General features: G+C 39.2%; 1 protein-coding gene across 1 annotated transcript in view; it reads right to left on the minus strand.

Moving 5' to 3' along the window:
• Window positions 1-18,524, minus strand: part of LOC116521906 (rap guanine nucleotide exchange factor 4) — a 72,725-nt gene extending 54,201 nt beyond the window's left edge. The window contains exons 1-7 of the mRNA XM_032236561.1: window positions 18,403-18,524; window positions 12,182-12,303; window positions 10,968-11,154; window positions 6,569-6,653; window positions 4,037-4,097; window positions 1,930-2,006; window positions 31-177 (exon numbers count right to left, since the gene is read on the minus strand). Of these exons, the coding sequence (XP_032092452.1) occupies window positions 31-177; window positions 1,930-2,006; window positions 4,037-4,097; window positions 6,569-6,653; window positions 10,968-11,154; window positions 12,182-12,303; window positions 18,403-18,440 (717 nt within the window). The 5' untranslated portion in view covers window positions 18,441-18,524. The remainder of the gene's footprint in view (window positions 1-30; window positions 178-1,929; window positions 2,007-4,036; window positions 4,098-6,568; window positions 6,654-10,967; window positions 11,155-12,181; window positions 12,304-18,402) is intronic.
• Between the last annotated feature and the right edge of the window lie 524 nt (window positions 18,525-19,048).

The following is a 19,048-nucleotide window of genomic DNA, read 5'->3' on the forward strand; positions in this document are numbered from 1 at the left end:
ATGAATCAAAGTTATTTTCTGCACACTCACCCGGAGTATCCTATTAAAATCTTCTTTATCTACTCTCAAGAAGTGGCAGTTCTCTTCCCGTAAAACGATGGAAGCTGCTCTGGGAGCATCATTCACTAATGCTAACTTGCCAAAATCATCACCTTCATGTAGAGTACACACCACACCCTAAAGAAGACAACAGAAATAGCAACGAAAATACATTCACAAGGAAAAATACCATAATTTTCATCTTACTCTATTGACACTTCATATACACACAATGGATTTCTACCCCAAATACTATAACAAATGGATCTGGCATAAAATCAACAGCCAATATACTGGCAGGGAACAAAGCATGGCAGCTGGTCATTAAGAATACTGGAAAGAAAGGGACAAAATAATAATAATATGGAGTTTATCCTCTGAAACTGGGTTCAGAAATAAACAGACTTCTAGCTCTATAAACTGAAGCCAAGTTTGCATTTTGTCTTTCTTTGTAAAGTTTGGCTCTCTGTCCTTATAAAATACAATAACAGAGTTGGAAGGGACCTTGGAGGTCTTCTAGTTATCCTCAAGATTGAGTAGAAACTCAAAAGCCCAATTGATAAATCACATATTTCAGAAAATATATTTCACTTTCAGTTCCTTTGGCCCATTTAAAAAGACTTGCAATCAGAATAGTTTATAATCGACAAGCAATAGCGTACAATTGTATGATGTGATTACAAATATTTTATTTTTCTAAATGGAAATAGAATATTGTCTCCATTGAACATATGAAATAATAGGCCATATAGATGGGATTTGAAACCCAACACATCTAAAATACACCTGTTTGCCCTTCCCTGACTCAAATCAGTACTCTTTCTTCTGGCTAGCATGGACTCCCAATGGGTCATTTACACAATTTGATGCTCGTTATTTTAGCTGGGGATGCCAGAAGGTGATTCAAATATGTGCATGTGCTCCACCAATTCAAGTAAAATTTCTCATGTCTATATCCAGGGCCCATTTATGGAACAGGTTATGGGAGACGGGGTGAGCAGGGTCTACTTGTGCAAAAATGGAAGAATCACAGGTATTGTGGAAGACACAGCAACTACAAACCCAGACTTTGTATTCATATCACATTAGTTATTCGTTCATCTATTTCTATTCATATATAGTTTAAAGGGCAATTTTCAGTAAAATTTAGAAGCTCCCTTTTTCTTTTGCTGGAATCAGGATCTATAAAGATACCATCAGTTGCACCCAATGGTAATGAAGCCATGTGACACTAGAAGTTCATTTTAGAACACAATTTTCACTGGCTTCCTCATATCCACTGTAGCCTTGCAGGATTCACAAAAACAATACAGGACCATGATGGTGAACCTATGGCATACGTGCCAGAGGTGACACGCAGTGCCCTCTCTGATAGCACATGAGCCATCACCCCAGTTCAGCTCTGATCTGCTGCGCATGCGTGTGCGCCTTCTGCCGGCCAGCTGGCATTCAAGTCTCTGCCACACAGAGAGACAGCTGGGCAGCATGCGCAAAGGGCAGGGTGTGTATTGGGAAGTCATATGTGCATGCGCATGGCAAGTGTGTGTGGGGGGGTTACACATGCATATGTGGGGGGTGGGGTGCTGGGAGGATCGCACACACATGCGCTGGGGGCACATTTCATTTGGGGGTTCGTGCGCTTTGGGCACTCACTCCAGAAAAGGTTAGCCATCACTGATATAGGACATTAGGGGAGGAATTGGTGAAAACCCTGTGACGTTTTTAGTACCAACCAAATTGATTTTTCCATCAATGACCCCAATGGACTTAGCCTATTGCTTCCACAACAGAAAAGAGACAGCTTTTCTGTTGTGGAAGCAGCACACATACACACATGGATACACATATGTAGAAAATAAAATAAGATTAAGAAATTGTACAAGACAATACCTTTCCATAAATTACTACGTTGACTGAACCCTTCAGAATAATATACCAAGACGTCCCCTCTTCTCCCTGATTAAATACTGCAAAAGAAAGAAAAAGTAGTTAGAGCAAAGCAACTTTTAATTGTCCAAGATCTTGCAAATCCTACACTAAAAACTATTGGATTATTGACATTACTGTGACTGGATGCACCTGAAGCAAAAGTGCCAATCTGCATCTCATTAGAGATGCAGAAGAGATGTAGAGTGCTTAAGACCAGTCATGCTATTTTGCTATTGCTAGTAAATCTACAGCTAACTTTTTTCACTCATTAGCAAAAATGCAATGAGAGTAAATCAAATAACTGACAACTTCCTGCCTCTTCATGACACCCAGAATCAGCTGGCTTGAAGCAATTATCTCTTTCTCCACTGGCCTGGTTTTGGCTTTTTTAATGTAACTATCTTGCAAAAGGCAATCATTTAAAATTTTAGAATCAAACGTCCAATGTGTACTTGTATGTGAAGTATATGAAAGGAAGCTTCTGTTGTTGCTTTTAACAATTACAGTAGAACTAAAATCCCACCTAAAGCTCAACTGAATAAGTTGCAAAATGAGACTGCAGAGTCCTGAGACTGAAAGCAAACAAAATCTATTTGACTATGAGTAAAATCACATTTTAATGTTTTTACACATGGCAAAATTTATTGCAAGAAAACCAGCAGAGTTTATTTAGCAACATTAGAATTGTAGCATTATAGCAATTATTATTTTTTTCCCCCTTTATAATAATTATTATTCTTATCCATGAACAGTTGTCAGAATTAATTTTGGCTGGTTTTCTTCTTCATGATTCAAGCCCTACCCAAGGGCTTGGAAATCTGATGATCTAATTATTCATGATGTGCCCAGCAGTGCTAGTGTTTGTAGCTGAACCGATGTATTCCAAATTTAGGCAATCTGAATTCTAAGTCCTCGTTAAATGGTACTTAAGGCTCAAATGAACGATTGGTACCCCTTTGACAACTTCTTCCATATTTTTGCAATCTCTATTGTAAATCACAATATTTTGCAATCTTTTGTAATTCCTCATCTTCTATGTTACTATCTCTTGGAATGGCTACATAAGTGCATAAACTACAAACTACAACGTGTATAAGCGCATCAGTGTGCCTACTGTTCCTGTCCTACTGTCCCCATTTATTTGTATTCATTTCTTTCATTCATGTCCATGTTTATATTTATACCTGCTATCTTGTACATGTTTGACAAACTAATAAAGACAAATGCAAATACAAATAACCCAAACACGGTTCTTTGCAATGGGGTCTGGTGGTCATTGAGTAGTCAGAATTTCAGATCCCATTAAAGTTTTGCTTTGTCATTTTCAACAATTTTATCTGCGATTTTATATTTCTACTAATGGTTGTTGTTTTTTTTTACAATAAACCATTACTTTTTCATCCCTCCCAATGTAATATGGGATGAAGATGAGAGGTTCTTAAATATGACAAAATAAAAAAAAAATGTATTTGATCCTGCCTTTCTATGGTAATCCGTCTATGGGGTGTTTTTTTTACATGATTACCAGTTTCATTTTCAGTTCAGGATAACTGACATTCTCTAGCCAAAATGGGTAGAGTATTGGGTATTTTTTTGTTGTTGTTGTTATTTTGCCTTGATGGCTTGGTATGTAGCACATGTTCTACGAGGCAACACAACTGTATATTCCTTTTGCCATATTCTGACAACATTGTCATTGTCATTAACACTAATCAACTTTGGCTTCACATGATAATCAATTCAACTGACTCCAGATTCCACAACTATATTCTGCTATAACAAATTATCTGTCAAATTTATTTTGAGAGATCATTGGAGCTTACGACCAAATAAGTAGAATTACAAAATGTATAAAGTTATGAAAATTAGATATTATACTCCAATCCTCTTAGGGCTAATCATTGCCTAGATTAAAATCCAAGTTTCAGTTTCTCCAATTTCCTCCTAATAAAAATAGTTCAGTACATTTTGTGCATTTACATTCTGGGGATTTTCAAATTGCACAGAAAATACAATTTGTTCAACTGCAGATAAGCCTAAAACTATCATTAAAAAAAGCTTTACTTACAAACTGTCCCTGCTTTGGGATGTGATTCAAACACCAGAAAGCCTGATAGTTCTCGTTTTACCTTGAAGAAATATACATAAGTATTACACATAAATTTTTGATATCCTTGAACTGCATGGCTATCCGTAAACTCAAATGGGGAAGGGAGTGGGAAGAGAGGAAAGGAAGGAAGGAAGGAAGGAAGGAAGGAAGGAAGGAAGGAAGGAAGGAAGGAAGGGGAAGGGAAGAAGCACCAAAATATTTCAAAAGATGTTAGGCAAAATTATCATTTCAATCAGGTTTTTGTGCACTGGTTCTTATAGTTAAATACCAAAACTGAACATGCCCTGCCAAGCATACATACAGGTGAAAGATTTAAATCAGGATCTCAAAATCAATAATCTATTAACCATCTTACGGCTTCCTAAGAATCATCCTCATATGAGCATCCGGTCCAATCTGAGCAAGCAGGAGGATGGTGTCTTGTAGCTCTTCGTCACATTCCTTCTTTTCCTCCTCAGTTGGCATCACTGGGGCATCTTCATGCTTCATGAAGTAACACCCCTGCAGCCTCTAGCTCACCTGGCTGATTTCTGAAGCTAACCAGGAGTAAGTAGTTACCCAAAATTGAAAAATCATACTGGGGGAAATTGAAAAATCATACTGGGGGAAGAAAATAGAAATCTATTGCCAAAAGAAACTGTGTGGCTGAAGCTCACAAAAACCTAAGAGTGAGTTTATGTTTTATGTTAGTTGTAATACAATTTACGACCACAATTGAGGCCAAATTTCTGTTGCTAAGTGAGACAGCTGTTAAGTAATTTTTTCTCCATTTTAGGACTTTCCTACCACAGTAGTTAAGTGAAGCATTGCAATTGTTAAGTTAGTAAAATGGTTGTTCAATCGTTTTACCTTGAAGAAATATACATAAGTATTACACATAAATTTTTGATATCCTTGAACTGCATGGCTATCCGTAAACTCAAATGGGGAAGGGAGTGGGAAGAGAGGAAAGGAAGGAAGGAAGGAAGGAAGGAAGGAAGGAAGGAAGGAAGGAAGGAAGGAAGGAAGGGGAAGGGAAGAAGCACCAAAATATTTCAAAAGATGTTAGGCAAAACTCTCATGTCTCCTGAAATTGGCAAAAGAGAGTCCTAAATTCATGATGTAAAGCTCTTCTCACAGACAAGGCTAGAATTGCATGACAAGGAAATACATTCATTCATATAATCCATAATATGTGCCATTGTATTCACATGCCACACCAAACTCGATTTCATTGAGGGCTGCATCAGGGTTGTGTTTGACCTGGGGGGGGGGCGAGTGGGCATGGCCAGGGTTGGGCATGGCCAGCTTGAAGTCACTTGTTCGGGGGCGCCTGTGGTGGCCCCAAGCGCTCTGCCAGAGAAAATTACTCCCGAACTCCCAAACTCCATTTTTGGCTGCAACCCTCTGCTGATGAAAACGGAGCTTGGGAGGGCTCCCGGGCCTTGAGTTTGACACCCATGTGCTAGACAATCCTTCTTTATTGTTTAGAGGTTATGGCAGCCATACCATAATTGACAGGTTGACAAGCTTTGAGCCAGTGGGAGAGCGAGAACAAAACCTATATCCAGTTATATTTCAAATAATTCATGTTCTTTTACAATGCTGCCTCCTAAGAAGACAAGCCTTGAGCTATACTTTCTCACTCTTCCTGAAGAAAGCTGTATGTTTTACATTCTCTGCATTCCTGCTATCTTGTCTAATGTTTCCCACAAGTCAGACTGTAGTATACCATACCTGCTACCAACAGGACTCTGACACTTCACTATATTTATTGTGGACTGAAGGAGAAAAAATTATACAGAATGCACAAGGGTCTGAAAAAAATCCCAGATTGAATGTTTGATGGTAGTAATCTATGACAATTCATCGGTACCATCATATATTAGAACAGCAGACATAATCACTTGCACTGATGAAAAATACAAGAGCACAAAATATATTCACATTCAACGAGTATTATGAACGCCTGTGTTCTCACAGTCTTTTCTCCCATGTGAGAAAGAACAGTGGAATGATTGAGCCTATTACTTGTTTCTTCCCTGTCCAAAACAGCCATGGAATATCTGTATGTATTGGCCAACAATGTTGGGCGGAACAAGATGAACATGTATGTATCTTGCTTTAGGGAGGAAGTTCCCTCCCGAAAGGTATTTTCTATAAGTGGAACTGCTGAGTCTAAGTAGAAGTCTTAACAATTAAATCCATCTGAAACAAGAGTCTTCAACAGCCTGGAACTGGACCAGAGAATGAGCAAGCCTGTAGCTCTAATGCTTATCATTTCCCCCCAGAGATTTCGATATAATGAACAATAACCCTTTCCAAATCTTCATTTCTATTCATCTATATGGAGTTCACACTTTTACGGCCATCTTAAAGAAGTAGAAGGCAAGGGAAATATTGGGATGTTACTATACGCAGCCCATACTTATAAATAGCTAGTCACTAATCAGCCTTAGACTACCTGCCTGCCTGTCTACCTTAAGTTAATGAAATATTTTTAAAACTCACTGTTGTTGAAAGATGAGATAAAGCTTTAATGTGCAAAAGTTCTTCGTAAATAATTTCGAGATCATCCACAGTTCTCTGGCCAGGTCTATTATAAAAGATAAATACACACTCATTACGTTACATTATAAATGGTTTGATTCTCAGTCATATTGGTGGTTCAAGAAATTATATAAATGATCTCAACTCAAAGTGCTACCATAGACAATATTCTGCAATCTACCGTAGTACTAACAGGGGGACTTCCTTTGGGCCTTGTCAATTAACAGAGACCCAGGAGGTCTCTGTCACTCTCCCAATCCCTTTGGAACCGTCTCCCCCCCCCCAAGTGCTGTAGCCCCCCCCACATGCCCAGCTTCAAACAATTTCAAAAAACCCCTTGTTTTTCCCTAAGCCTTGGGACAGGATGGTTCTGATTAACCTCTTTTAATTGGGCCCAAGTATGTTGAATGTTGTTCCCTAAGACAACTGTTCCTTTCAACTTTGGGAAACTGCACAGGATCCTTTTGGAGCTGGGCTGCCTAGGAATTTCATACATAAATATATAAAGTCTGCAAGTGTGATTGTTCAGGGTTTCACAGCACACCTGATTTTTATACTTGTCTCATGCAGCATATATATGTTTCATTTACTATTAGAACCGATGCACAGTCATATGGTAAACAGTAGAAACAGGCACAAACAATGTAGATAGAACATATGGCTTCCCTCCTTTGATCTTCCCTGATGTTTCCTATCCTTCTAACTGGATCTGGGAGTCCCCTAACTTTTCAAAGTAAATTCCAGGAGTTCATGGAAGCAATTCCAGCTGCAGAAAAACTAAATGGATTCCACTTACTCTGTTTCTCTGAAAATAAGACCTCCCCGGATAATAAGCCCAATAAGGCTTTTGAGCGCATGGACTAAAATAAGCCCTCCTCCGAATGTAAGCCCTCCCCAAAAATATTGCAACACAACAGCAGCCATGAAGTGACCACGCTCGCTGCTTCCTGCACATCAAAAATAATAAGACCTCCTCCAAAATAAGGCCAAGCACTTATTTCGGGGATAAAAAGAAAATAAGACCCTGTCTTATTTTCGGGAAAACACAGTAGTATTTATCTATTTGTACTTTTAACCTCCAGAATACAGTAAAATAATAAGTTAATGTGTTTTAACTTGTTAATGTGCCATTTCTCTCCCCTTTTCTATAGACATTTTATGACATCTATCGTGAATAATTGTTTTTAATTAAATTGAATTTATTTGGAATTCATTAATTTATTTCAGTATATGGAACTGATCAATAATACTTCATCTGACTGGGTAGCAACCCTAACAATAAGTAAAGCATTATTTTCGTGAGCCAAATAGTAGCAGATTGAGCATCTATCAGATTTGAGTTAGCCAAGAAAAAATACTTCCCACTATCACTATAGTTCTCAAAGCTACTCTGACAGCCTTTGCTCATAAAGCAATAGCAATAGCAATAGCAGTTAGACTTATATACCGCTTCATAGGGCTTTCAGCCCTCTCTAAGCAGTTTACAGAGTCAGCATATTGCCCCCAACAACAATCTGGGTCCTCACATCAAAAAGATGTAAGTAGTCTTACATCTTCCAATTTTGAAAGAGATGCAGGAGCGCATTCATCCTATGGACATAGGAAAAGAATGTCTTTTCTTGAGAAAAAAAAATCTAGAAAAAAATCTTGGAGATCTTTCAGCCTAATATGAACCAGACCCAATCTTGCTTCACGTCATATCCAAATAAGATTGACCGGGTTCAGCAACTTGCTAAGCCAGAAAAGATCTCTAAGGAATGCTAAGACTGTATGCTAAGCTAGGGGAAAAAATCTGAGAAGAAGGCAATGACAAACCTCTTCCAGGGAACTGCATAGCCGTGATAACAAAGTCACTAGGAAGAAAGCAAAGGTTGCAGGAGACTAAAAATGTTCATCTGCTAAATTAAATTCCAATTCAATCCGATAATAAGCAACACTTTCTTTTGTACAGTCACAAAATAAATGTGCAAAAACTGCTTTGCCTTCCAAACCACAAATTCTAAGTTATGTTCATTATATACAATATACACATAATATACATGCGAGGCATATCTCACTTGATGGCGTGACATTCAGGGATATACTTGGGAAGAATAATTCCTTAGATATGAAGCCATTTGAATAATTTTGGAGTATTCGTTTCAGTCTTTTCTGGGAAATGTCCAGCCATGCAGGAAGAAAGAACCAAGTAGGGAAGTAGCCTTGAATTGTTGTGCAGGTACAAGAGATCCAGGACTGACCTTCCCCCCCCTCCCCCAAGCTCCCTGGAACCTTATCTATCTTTCCCAATGAAAGGCTAGCAGCCCTGGGGAAATTCCTGTACTGTAGGCAGTAGTAAGTAGTTAGCTTGAACTCTGTACACTTGGATCTGGTTGCTTGCCCTGACAACCTTAGGAAGATGGCCAAACCATTTCTGAAAAACGTTGCCAAGAAAACAGCACAGACCTGTGTATGTAATATGTAGTCACTAGGAATCGGGGTTGACTCAAAGGATGTAACACGCCCATACATAATCAGGCTTCACACCAGACATAGCTTACAAATATGGTGAAACTGTGTTCAGAACAGGGTTCTCTGAGCTGAGCAGCTTTTCCTGGACACAGAATTAAAAACGTTCCTTCCTTCATACGCCGCTTGCCATAGATTTATTTATTTGAGAATCACAGATGATAGTGTTTGGAGAAAGTAGGGCTGCTCTCTAAAATTCAGGAGTTACTTGTTGCACACCCTCTATCTCTCCACACAGTTCTCTTGAGATAGCCATCTTGACATTCGTACAATGGACACTCCCTCCCCCAAATAATCTGAATCAGATCCATAACTCTCACATAAGTGTGTGTCAATGGGATGGGGAGGTGAAGGAGACATGACGTCAAGATATCATCATGCAAAAGCCATGGGTTATGTATTTGCATCAGGCTTTGGGATGTAATTACGAAATGGCAACATACTGTATGTGTGATGACATCACCACGCGTGTGCTGTTCTTCTGGCATACTGTGTGTTTGGCATGAATGTCACTGTTCAGAATGACTATTTGTAATTTAAGAACAAATAAACCACCACAGATACGGTGACATTCTAGCTTGGCTCTTAGAAAATCAAATGGGTAGCAAGCGAGGTAGAAGCCATCATCATACAACAACTGCATGTTTCAATTACACTTTCAAATTAAATGCCTTATTTGATTTATACGTCTAACAGGTTCCAGTGAACCAACATTTTTTGCTAAACAGCTAAATCAAATACATATTTTAAAAAAAATTAAAATCCATTTTGGTTGTCACTTCTGAATCGCACCATAATTTTTAAAATAGAAGTCACATCTTTCAAACAGGTTTTCAGTGCATGTAACAGATTTGTATTTCTTAATACATACATCATTAGAACCAGGCAACTTTGTTTGTAGCACTTTTTTTTTTTTAAAAAAAGCTAATTTTATATTTAGAGCAATGTATGTTTTTTTAATAAAAAGGAGGGGCCACCCCTACTAATAATAGCAACCGGAGTCTGCCAATTTTCTCCTTCCCGTTTTTATTCTATTTTTTTTTAACACTGCAGACATTCTTTCATCATTTGACAGTTAAAATGTTGCAGTGTAATAAATAAAGAATTTTTAAAGTTCCCTGTCAAAACAAGTGACACATTTTGCAAGTGAGTTTCAAATTGAAAACAATAGAAAGCACCTTTTAAAGCTGCAGCGCCATTATACAATCAAATGCTCAAAAGTAATCTTTTCAGCATTTTTTAAAAATAAAAAAATACATTATTTCTTTCTTGGTAATTATATGAATTTTGCAACCTCTTGAAGAATTGCAAGTCAAAGGCAGCAGCTGTGGCAATTTACAAGCAGAGGATATTTTTCAAATCAACCCAGAGCCAATATCCTACACTTCCTGTGAACTTTAATAATAGGATCATGATAAGTGGGATAATAAATATGTATCTGGACTACTCCACAGACTGAAAATCACTGCTAACTTGATGGAAAACTTTTTGCACCTGGAATGTTAGTATTCAATACAGATTAGACTAGACTCTTTCTGCCTTAAAAAAAAAAAAAATTATCCAGAGAATATTTTATACAGCAGAAATTTTCATCACATTACTATAGGGCATGTTAAAAGGTACGGTGTAATTATAGATTCTTGGCAACTAAGCTCATGAAAATACCTGATTTAATTTAGGTGTTTTGCTTTAGTCTATCAAAGAAATCATATCTGAATTATCATTTCAATCAGGTTTTTGTGCACTGGTTCTTATAGTTAAATACCAAAACTGAACATGCCCTGCCAAGCATACATACAGGTGAAAGATTTAAATCAGGATCTCAAAATCAATAATCTATTAACCATCTTACGGCTTCCTAAGAATCATCCTCATATGAGCATCCGGTCCAATCTGAGCAAGCAGGAGGATGGTGTCTTGTAGCTCTTCGTCACATTCCTTCTTTTCCTCCTCAGTTGGCATCACTGGGGCATCTTCATGCTCATCGTCCAAAAATCGATAAAATAAATATTTGTCCTGGAAGTACTGCTCCTGGTCCACTAAAAGCAGCAATAGGATATAAAAGATTGATGGTAGAAGGCTTTATTATCTTCAACACCATTAAATGATACAGATCTGCAGTTCTCAGCAGGCAAGGCAGGGCTCTTTATGGAAGTCCAGCCAGTTGCCAGAAGACTCCTGGACTTCTCCTAGATCTCTGCCAATAATGGCTTGCCTGCGCCAGAAGAGAATGTCAGTGCTGGTGATTCAATACATTAACAGACAACATGCTCATTACTTTGTGTTGGATGTCAGTCATGAAATATCTATGACTCTGTCTCGTATCTGACTCTACCACATCTCTACTATGTCAACTTTAAATAACTCTCTTGTACTGCAAGATTTTTCGGAAATGACTAGATTACTGACATGCTATTTGCATGAAAGATCAGTTTTTAGTTTAATCCAAATTTTAAATTCAGCATCCACACCAACCAAATTTCTATTAAAAGTGTTCATGTTCAAGCAGGATTTACAAACAGGTGTATGGCTTCTTCGCTGGAAGTTTTAGAAGAGCCATTTTTGCAATTTAGCACTGTTCACCCAAATGTGTTTTTTTTAAAGAGGCAACTGGACTTTCTTGTTTTTCTTTGAAGACATTTTGCTTCTCATCCAAGAATCTTCTTCAGCTCTGGCTCGATCAGTGCTTTTTTAAAATCCAATTTGAGTACGTGAAGGCTCTCTAAGAATATGATCTGATGTAGAAGTGTCTCTGTGGTGGAACCACCAAATGAAGAGGAGAGGCCCTGCTAGAAGAAGTAAAAAGACACTCCAACTGAAGAGTCCATTTGGAGGAGAAAGCATCTTAAGTCTGACTTTTGGTCTCTCTTTAATGTGCTTATCCTCTATTGACAGTGATTTTTCTAGGAACAAACTGTATCCATGGACACTGGAATAATTATATCTCTCAAGCACCATAATTTAAAGTATAGTTTATTTACTTCAATAGATTTCCATTGTCTCCTCTTAGAATTACTGTACTAAGGAGCATATGTTCTGGATTTCCCAATTCTAAGTTCCTCTTACCATGATTGAGAACACCTTCCTCCAGCAATACTTGCCACATGCCCACAGCCTGAGTCCGTAAATGAACACAGGAACTCTGCTGCATTATCCAGTCTACCAGTTCTGTTCCTACACAGCATTGTCTGAAAGATGGAAACAATATCAGTAGTTTCAAGCACAAAATATTTAGCTAACTTTGTTGTCACTACTGTTGTTGATAGATTTATAGACTGACATTTTTTTGAAGAGTGCCAGACAGCTATCGCCATTCAGAAATGGATAAAACCTACTACAGCTAGTCCCTGACTCAATGAATGTTCAAAAGTTATGACGGACGCTCCCAAACATCTGACAGCTGCCCCACACCCAGGGTCATGTGACTGCATTTCAGGCATTCAACAACCAGCCCACATTTATGGCTTTTTGCAGCATCCACTTGTTACATAATTGCATTATGACATTTCCCCCCAATAGTTTACTTTTGGTTTTTGACAAAAACACCCCCTTAGCCAACAGTGGTTTTGCTTTGGAACCACTGCATTCACTTAAAAACCGCTGCAAAAAAATTCATAAATGTTCGTTACCCAATAACCTGTTTTGTAACCATCACAATTTATGATTGTAATGCAGAGAGTCCATACAGGTCTCAATAAGAGATTTTACATATATGAATTGAATTCATCCTATACTTAAAGATCTTTGTTTGCCCAACAGAGTGACTACCTGCCACTCAATTCTTCTTCCTATCTCATAGGAAGGGTTTCACATAGCTCAATTTCATAGGATTAGACTGTGATTTATTTCCTATTTGGAAAAAGCCCTTGATTCAGTTTTGTTGAAATGCTGCCTTTGTAGGGTTTGTTGAACATGTTTCACATAGTTTGCAACTTATACCACCTGACAGGGTTTTCTTCTGCTGTGCAGATTTCATATCATAATAAACAAAATGTGTTGAGATTTCTGAATCTGGTTGTTACAAGTTTTAAACGTTAATCTTCCATGCACCCACCCACAGAAGTCTGTGGAGGAGACTGTCTTTCAAACTGTCAAATATATATAAATACAGGCAGATAAACACATGGACAATAGATATATGAGGATGCTAGAAACTAATTTGCCTCTCGTTTTTATGAAAGGATGGTGAAAGGATGTTTATTAATTTAAAATATCCAGTTTCACGCTAGAACATGTACCTCAAATTAAGTCTGTAGTCTTGGGTTTAACCTCTAGGCCTTCTCTTTCCCTTTTTTCAAATGAATGGAAATTTGGGTGATTTGATTATGGCCTTGAGATCAAGAGGCACCCACAAAAAGGTGAACTATTGGTTCTGATTGGGCTTAAAACTGTTGGTTTCAATCTTATCAACTTCACTCCTTGCACAAGAAGCACTAGAAACATTTAAGACAGGATATTCAATGACTGGGTAGCTTGAAACCAAAAAGATGACCAGTGATTGGCTGGTGTTCTCTCCACTTTGCTCTTAGAATACCAGATGGAACAATGATTGATCAGTGATGTCTATGAGTTCCAGACTCAGAAACATATAGTTAGTTCTTGCTTAACAACTGGACTGGAAACTCTGTTGCTAAGCGATAAACAATCATTATATCCTCTTTTCGCCCCATTTGTTCCCCTTTTCAATTGTTCTTGTCCTTCTTTGCCTATGTGGTAACGCTACCTGAGAACCTTTGAAGTTGGAAGACAATGAGGATCATGTAAAGACATCGTGGGCTGTTATAACTGTGGGCACTGTGAATGACAAACCAACAGAAAGTTTTGTACAGGCCTCAGCATATGCTTGACTGCAGAGATCCAAGATGTCATGGCCTAACCCCCAAAAGCCCTCCTCAGATGAGGACTGGAAAGGCCCCAAACAGACCCTGTGCTGATGATAGGTATCAGCAATCTAAGATCAACAACTGTCTCACCATTCCTGCCCTGGGCCCAATAGACCCTGTCTAGATTAGGAGCCTTCTGAGAATGTTGATTTTTGAAGAAAAGCGAGAAATATATCTATCAACAGAATACGCTTTTATAATTTTAAACAGCAGCAGTTATTCCTTCCTTGCTGAGGGCTGCAGCTGATTTTTTTGTAGGGGTGTGAATAAGCACACCCGCGTGCCTAATGTCCTTGTCCTACTTTCCCCGTTTATTTGTACCCATTTCCTGTGTTCTTATTCATGTTTATTCTTATTCCTGTTATCTTGTACATGAGTGACAAACTAAATAAAATAAAATAAAAACGTACTAAAGATGGGAGCCTAAACAGTGAATGCACTGGAATCTAGGGATGAAGATAAAAAAGCCAGAGATGGAGGCCATGCGTCCATCCTGGTTCTCCTTGACCTCTCAGCGGCTTTCGATACCATCGACCATGGTATCCTTCTGCGACGACTGCGGGAGGTGGGGGTGGGCGGCACTGTTCTGCAGTGGTTCTCCTCCTACCTCTCGGACAGGTCGCAGTCGGTGTTGGTGGGGGGGCAGAGATCGTCCCCGAGGCCCCTAACTTATGGGGTGCCGCAGGGCTCGGTCTTATCCCCCCTACTATTCAACATATACATGAAACCGCTGGGCGAGATCATTCGGAGGCACGGGATAAAATACCATCAATACGCGGACGATACACAGTTGTATCTGTCCGCCCCATGCCAACTCAATGAAGCGGTGGACGTGATGAACCGGGGCCTTGAGGCTGTTAAAGACTGGATGAGAGCTAACAAACTGGTACTCAACCCGGAAAAGACCGAGTGGCTGTTGTGTTTTCCTCCCAACAATTTGGCTAATGTCCCATCAATCAGGCTGGGGGGGCAAAATTTATACCCCTCAGACAGGGTCCGCAACTTGGGAGTCCTCCTGGACCCACAGCTGAGTTTTGACCATCACTTGTCAGCTGTGACCAGGGGGGCATTTGCCCAGGTTCGCCTGGTGCGCCAGTTGTGGCCCTACCTGAATCGGGAGGCCCTCACAACAGTCACTCGAGCCCTTGTGATCTCTAGGCTGGAATACTGCAATGTGCTCTACATGGGGCTGCCCTTGAAGAGCATCCGGCGACTTCAGCTAGTCCAGAATGCGGCCGCGCGAGTGATCGTGGGCGCACTGCGGTTCGCCCACATAACACCGATCCTCCGTGAGCTGCGCTGGCTACCTGTTGATCTCCGGGTGCACTTCAAGGTCCTACTTACCATCCATAAAGCGCTCCATGGTAGTGGATCTGGCTATTTGAGAGACCGCCTTCTGCCAATTACCTCCCTGCGTCCCATCAGATCGCACAGGGTAGGCCTCCTCCGAATTCCATCCGCCAGTCAGTGCCGACTGGCGACTACGCGGAGGAGAGCCTTCTCAGTTGCAGCTCCGACGCTATGGAACAATCTCCCCGTGGAGATCCACACCCTCACCACCGTCCAGGCCTTCCGCATGGCCCTCAAGATCTGGCTATCCCGTCAGGCCTGGGGATAGGACTTTACTCTCTCCCCGCCCGAATGCTGAGTGAATGTTGTGCTTTTATTGTTAATTATTTTTTACTCACATTTTCTTTTATGTCTTGTCTTGCACTCCCCTCCCTCATTATTGTAAGCCGCCCTGAGTCCCCTCAGGGAAAAGGGCGGCCTATAAGTGTTCAATAAAACTCTAAAACTCTAAAAAAGGGAAAGTTATGGCAATGTAACTGAAGCCCACCCTTTTGTGAATATCACTTCAGTGAAGATTTAAAAAAAGGGTGGAGCTTTGATCACGCTGCCACAACCACTGTTTTGCCTTTTTGCCTATTCCCCTGGATACCAGTGAGTGGATTTATCCAAGGAAAAATGCATTTATTTTTATTTTAACTTCATTAAGGTTCTAAAAGTTATTGAAAAGTTCAAGGAGATGCATTAAAAACTTGGGTGAGGGGAACTTCACCTGGCCTTGCTTGGGCAGTAAAATTTTGATTTAAAACCATGTCATATGATACAAATATATTAGAATATCTTGTTAATATTCTAGGCTCTTTTCAGAAAAATGTAACACAAAAACCTGGTTAATATAACTTCTAAGGAAAAACAACTTTCCTATTTATAAACATCCGTTGTCCCAGGAAACTAGAGGTTTTGTTTACTTAATCCAAACCTGACAGAGTTTCAAAAGGATTGTGATTCATTGCTATGTATAGGGAAAGTGAGCTTATTTAACAATGCAAATATAATCATCTTGTTTCTCAGACAATAGCCTCATCACATGTAATCTACCATTTCAGTGAGAGAGACAAAGAAAATAAGAATATGTTGACATTGCTGAAATGACATGGCAACCGAAGCCTGTATTTCAATTTATGAAAACATACCCAAGAATTAAAATAAAACCAAATGCTTTCTGCAAGCTTCACTATAGGTAGTCCTTGATTTCTGACCACATTGGGACTGGAACTTCCATTACTAAACAATGCAATTGTTAAGTGAATCATCACGTGACCTCGTCCAATTTTATGATCATTTTTGCTGTGGTTGTTAATCAAATCACATGGTTGTTAAAGCAAATCTAGCTTCCTCTACTGACTTTGTTTGTTGAAAGCCTCTTGGGAAGGTTGCAAATCATGGTCACATGACTTCAGGGACACTTTTGATAGTTGTATTGTGAGAGCCAGTCATGTCTTTTCCCGTCAGTTAGAACAATTAATCAGTGGAAGGACTTGCCCCCAAAAGTTGTAGGTGATCCAACATTGGAGGATTTTAAGAAGAGATTGAACAATCACTTGTCTGAAATGGTATAAGGTTTCCTGCATGAACAGGGAGTTGGACTAGATTGACATCCAAGGTCTCTTTCAACTCTGTTATTCTGTTATTCTATTACTTTTAAGTGTTGTCATAACTTTAAACAGTCACTAAATGAATTATCATAAATCAAAGATTACCTGTAATCTCTTGGAAAAACAATGAATTTGTTCAGCAGTTTTGATACAGCCATTAATGATCAAATGAAGGTGATCTTTACTTATTTTTAAATATGGAAAACATTTTAGAGAGAGAATGTGACTGATACGTTGCAAGAGCTTATTAAAAAATGCAGGCATAGAGAATACAACACACAATGCTTGATGACCAGTCACTTCCAGTCTGCTATTCTGATTATATTCACATGTTGAATAAAACAAAATCCAGATTGTGTAAAAAAACAAAACTCTGACAATAACTTCTAAAATGTATTTACTCTCCAAAGTTAAAAAAAGAACCCAAATAATATTTATTTCAGTTTTTGGTGCTCTGAGAAAGTTAGAAGTCACTAGTTTTAGTAGAAGGATAGAAATCTGTTGCCAAAAATAAACTTTTTAGCAAGGCACTGCTGCCACCAGCAGGATCCATAAAAGAATAATGTTACATATGCAGAGTTGCTCAAGTACCCAACAGGCAGTAAAAATATTGCCCTTCACATGTTTAATATGTACAATGCATGTGTTTTACATTGTTATCTGTATGGAAATATACACAAAATACTGACAATGCAACTCTACATTGCGTCTATTCAAAAGTAACCCCACCAAGTTAAAATGACTCTCCCAATAACAACTTGGGAACTGGTGCCCTTCCACATATTGTTGGACATTACTTCCCATTATCTCCACCCATTAGCAATTCTCGTTGGACATCCTGCCTTGGTAATTAGGATTGTAGTTTGGGGCTAAGTTTGAAAAGAAAGGCCCAATTTAAAGATAGATTACTTGGTTTAAGGAAAGTACACATAGGTGGCACTTCAGACAACCACAGTCTTCTTTGACTCAAGATGTCTGAATGATATTTGTAGCATGAAATCTTCAAACAGCCTAGAATCAGAGGTAGGTTGCTCCTGGTTTGGCCAAATCAGTAGTGGAATTCAGGCCAGGGTCACAGAACCGGCAGCGACCCAGGCCTGCCACGCCCCCGAACCAGTTCTCTAGCCACCGGCGGGCTGCTGCCATTTTGGCTTTTAGTGACTATGTGTGCGCAGTTCACTGTAAATTGTTCTGTGCATACGCAAAGAATAATTTACTTTGAACAGAGCACACACGCACAGCAGGGGTTACGAACCGGTAGTAAAACCGGCAGCAACCCACCCCTGCCCAGAATTCAATGGGCTGTAAGCCACAGGTTTCAAATGGCTAAAGCATGCTTGAGTTCTACAATATTGCCAATAATTCCAATATTTGGAAACCTGAAAGGACCCCAAATTATTATTAAAAATCACAAGATGATACTCAAGCAAAAAAAATGAATGTGATATTTCCCTTATGGTACCTGTAGGTCTTCAGGTGGTACTTCCGGTCTCTTATCATGTGAGGAGCACGGGAGAGGATCGTATTCCGTAATACTTTTCCAGCTCGGAGGATTTTTTCTGATGGTACCTGAAGGATGAGGAAGATAGAAGGCAGTAAAGCTATTGCGCATCATCTTGAAAAACATTAACAACCCTTCCGCTTTTACATAGGAGGAACCTAGCAATGTGACAAAGAAACATAATAAATATAAGCTTTATTACCATAAAAACATATGTTTTAATATGGAGCAAATAAATCCGCACCTAAAAATTTCCTTGGAACCAGAGTGCATGGCTCTCTACTGTTCTAGATATTCACCTGCAGGTGCATTTTCATAAAACCATTACACTTCCAAGTTTCCATCAAGAGTATAAATATTCAAATGAACGAAGCCATTCTGGATGGCAATTCTGGAACAAAATGCTGAAACAGAGACCCCACCCCACCTTTCACCAACTATGTTGATTTAGAGCAACTTCTACCATTCAGATGTAACTGTAGTCCAGCACATGCTGAATGACATGAAGTTTGGGAAGTCTACTTTAAAAACAGTTTGAAGCTTCTCCTCCATTAGTCATACTTGAAATTTAACCTGGCTCTGAGCATGCTGGGGTGTGTTACATCAG

The sequence above is a fragment of the Thamnophis elegans genome, chromosome 1, assembly GCF_009769535.1.
Source record: "Thamnophis elegans isolate rThaEle1 chromosome 1, rThaEle1.pri, whole genome shotgun sequence".
NCBI lineage: Eukaryota > Metazoa > Chordata > Lepidosauria > Squamata > Colubridae > Thamnophis > Thamnophis elegans.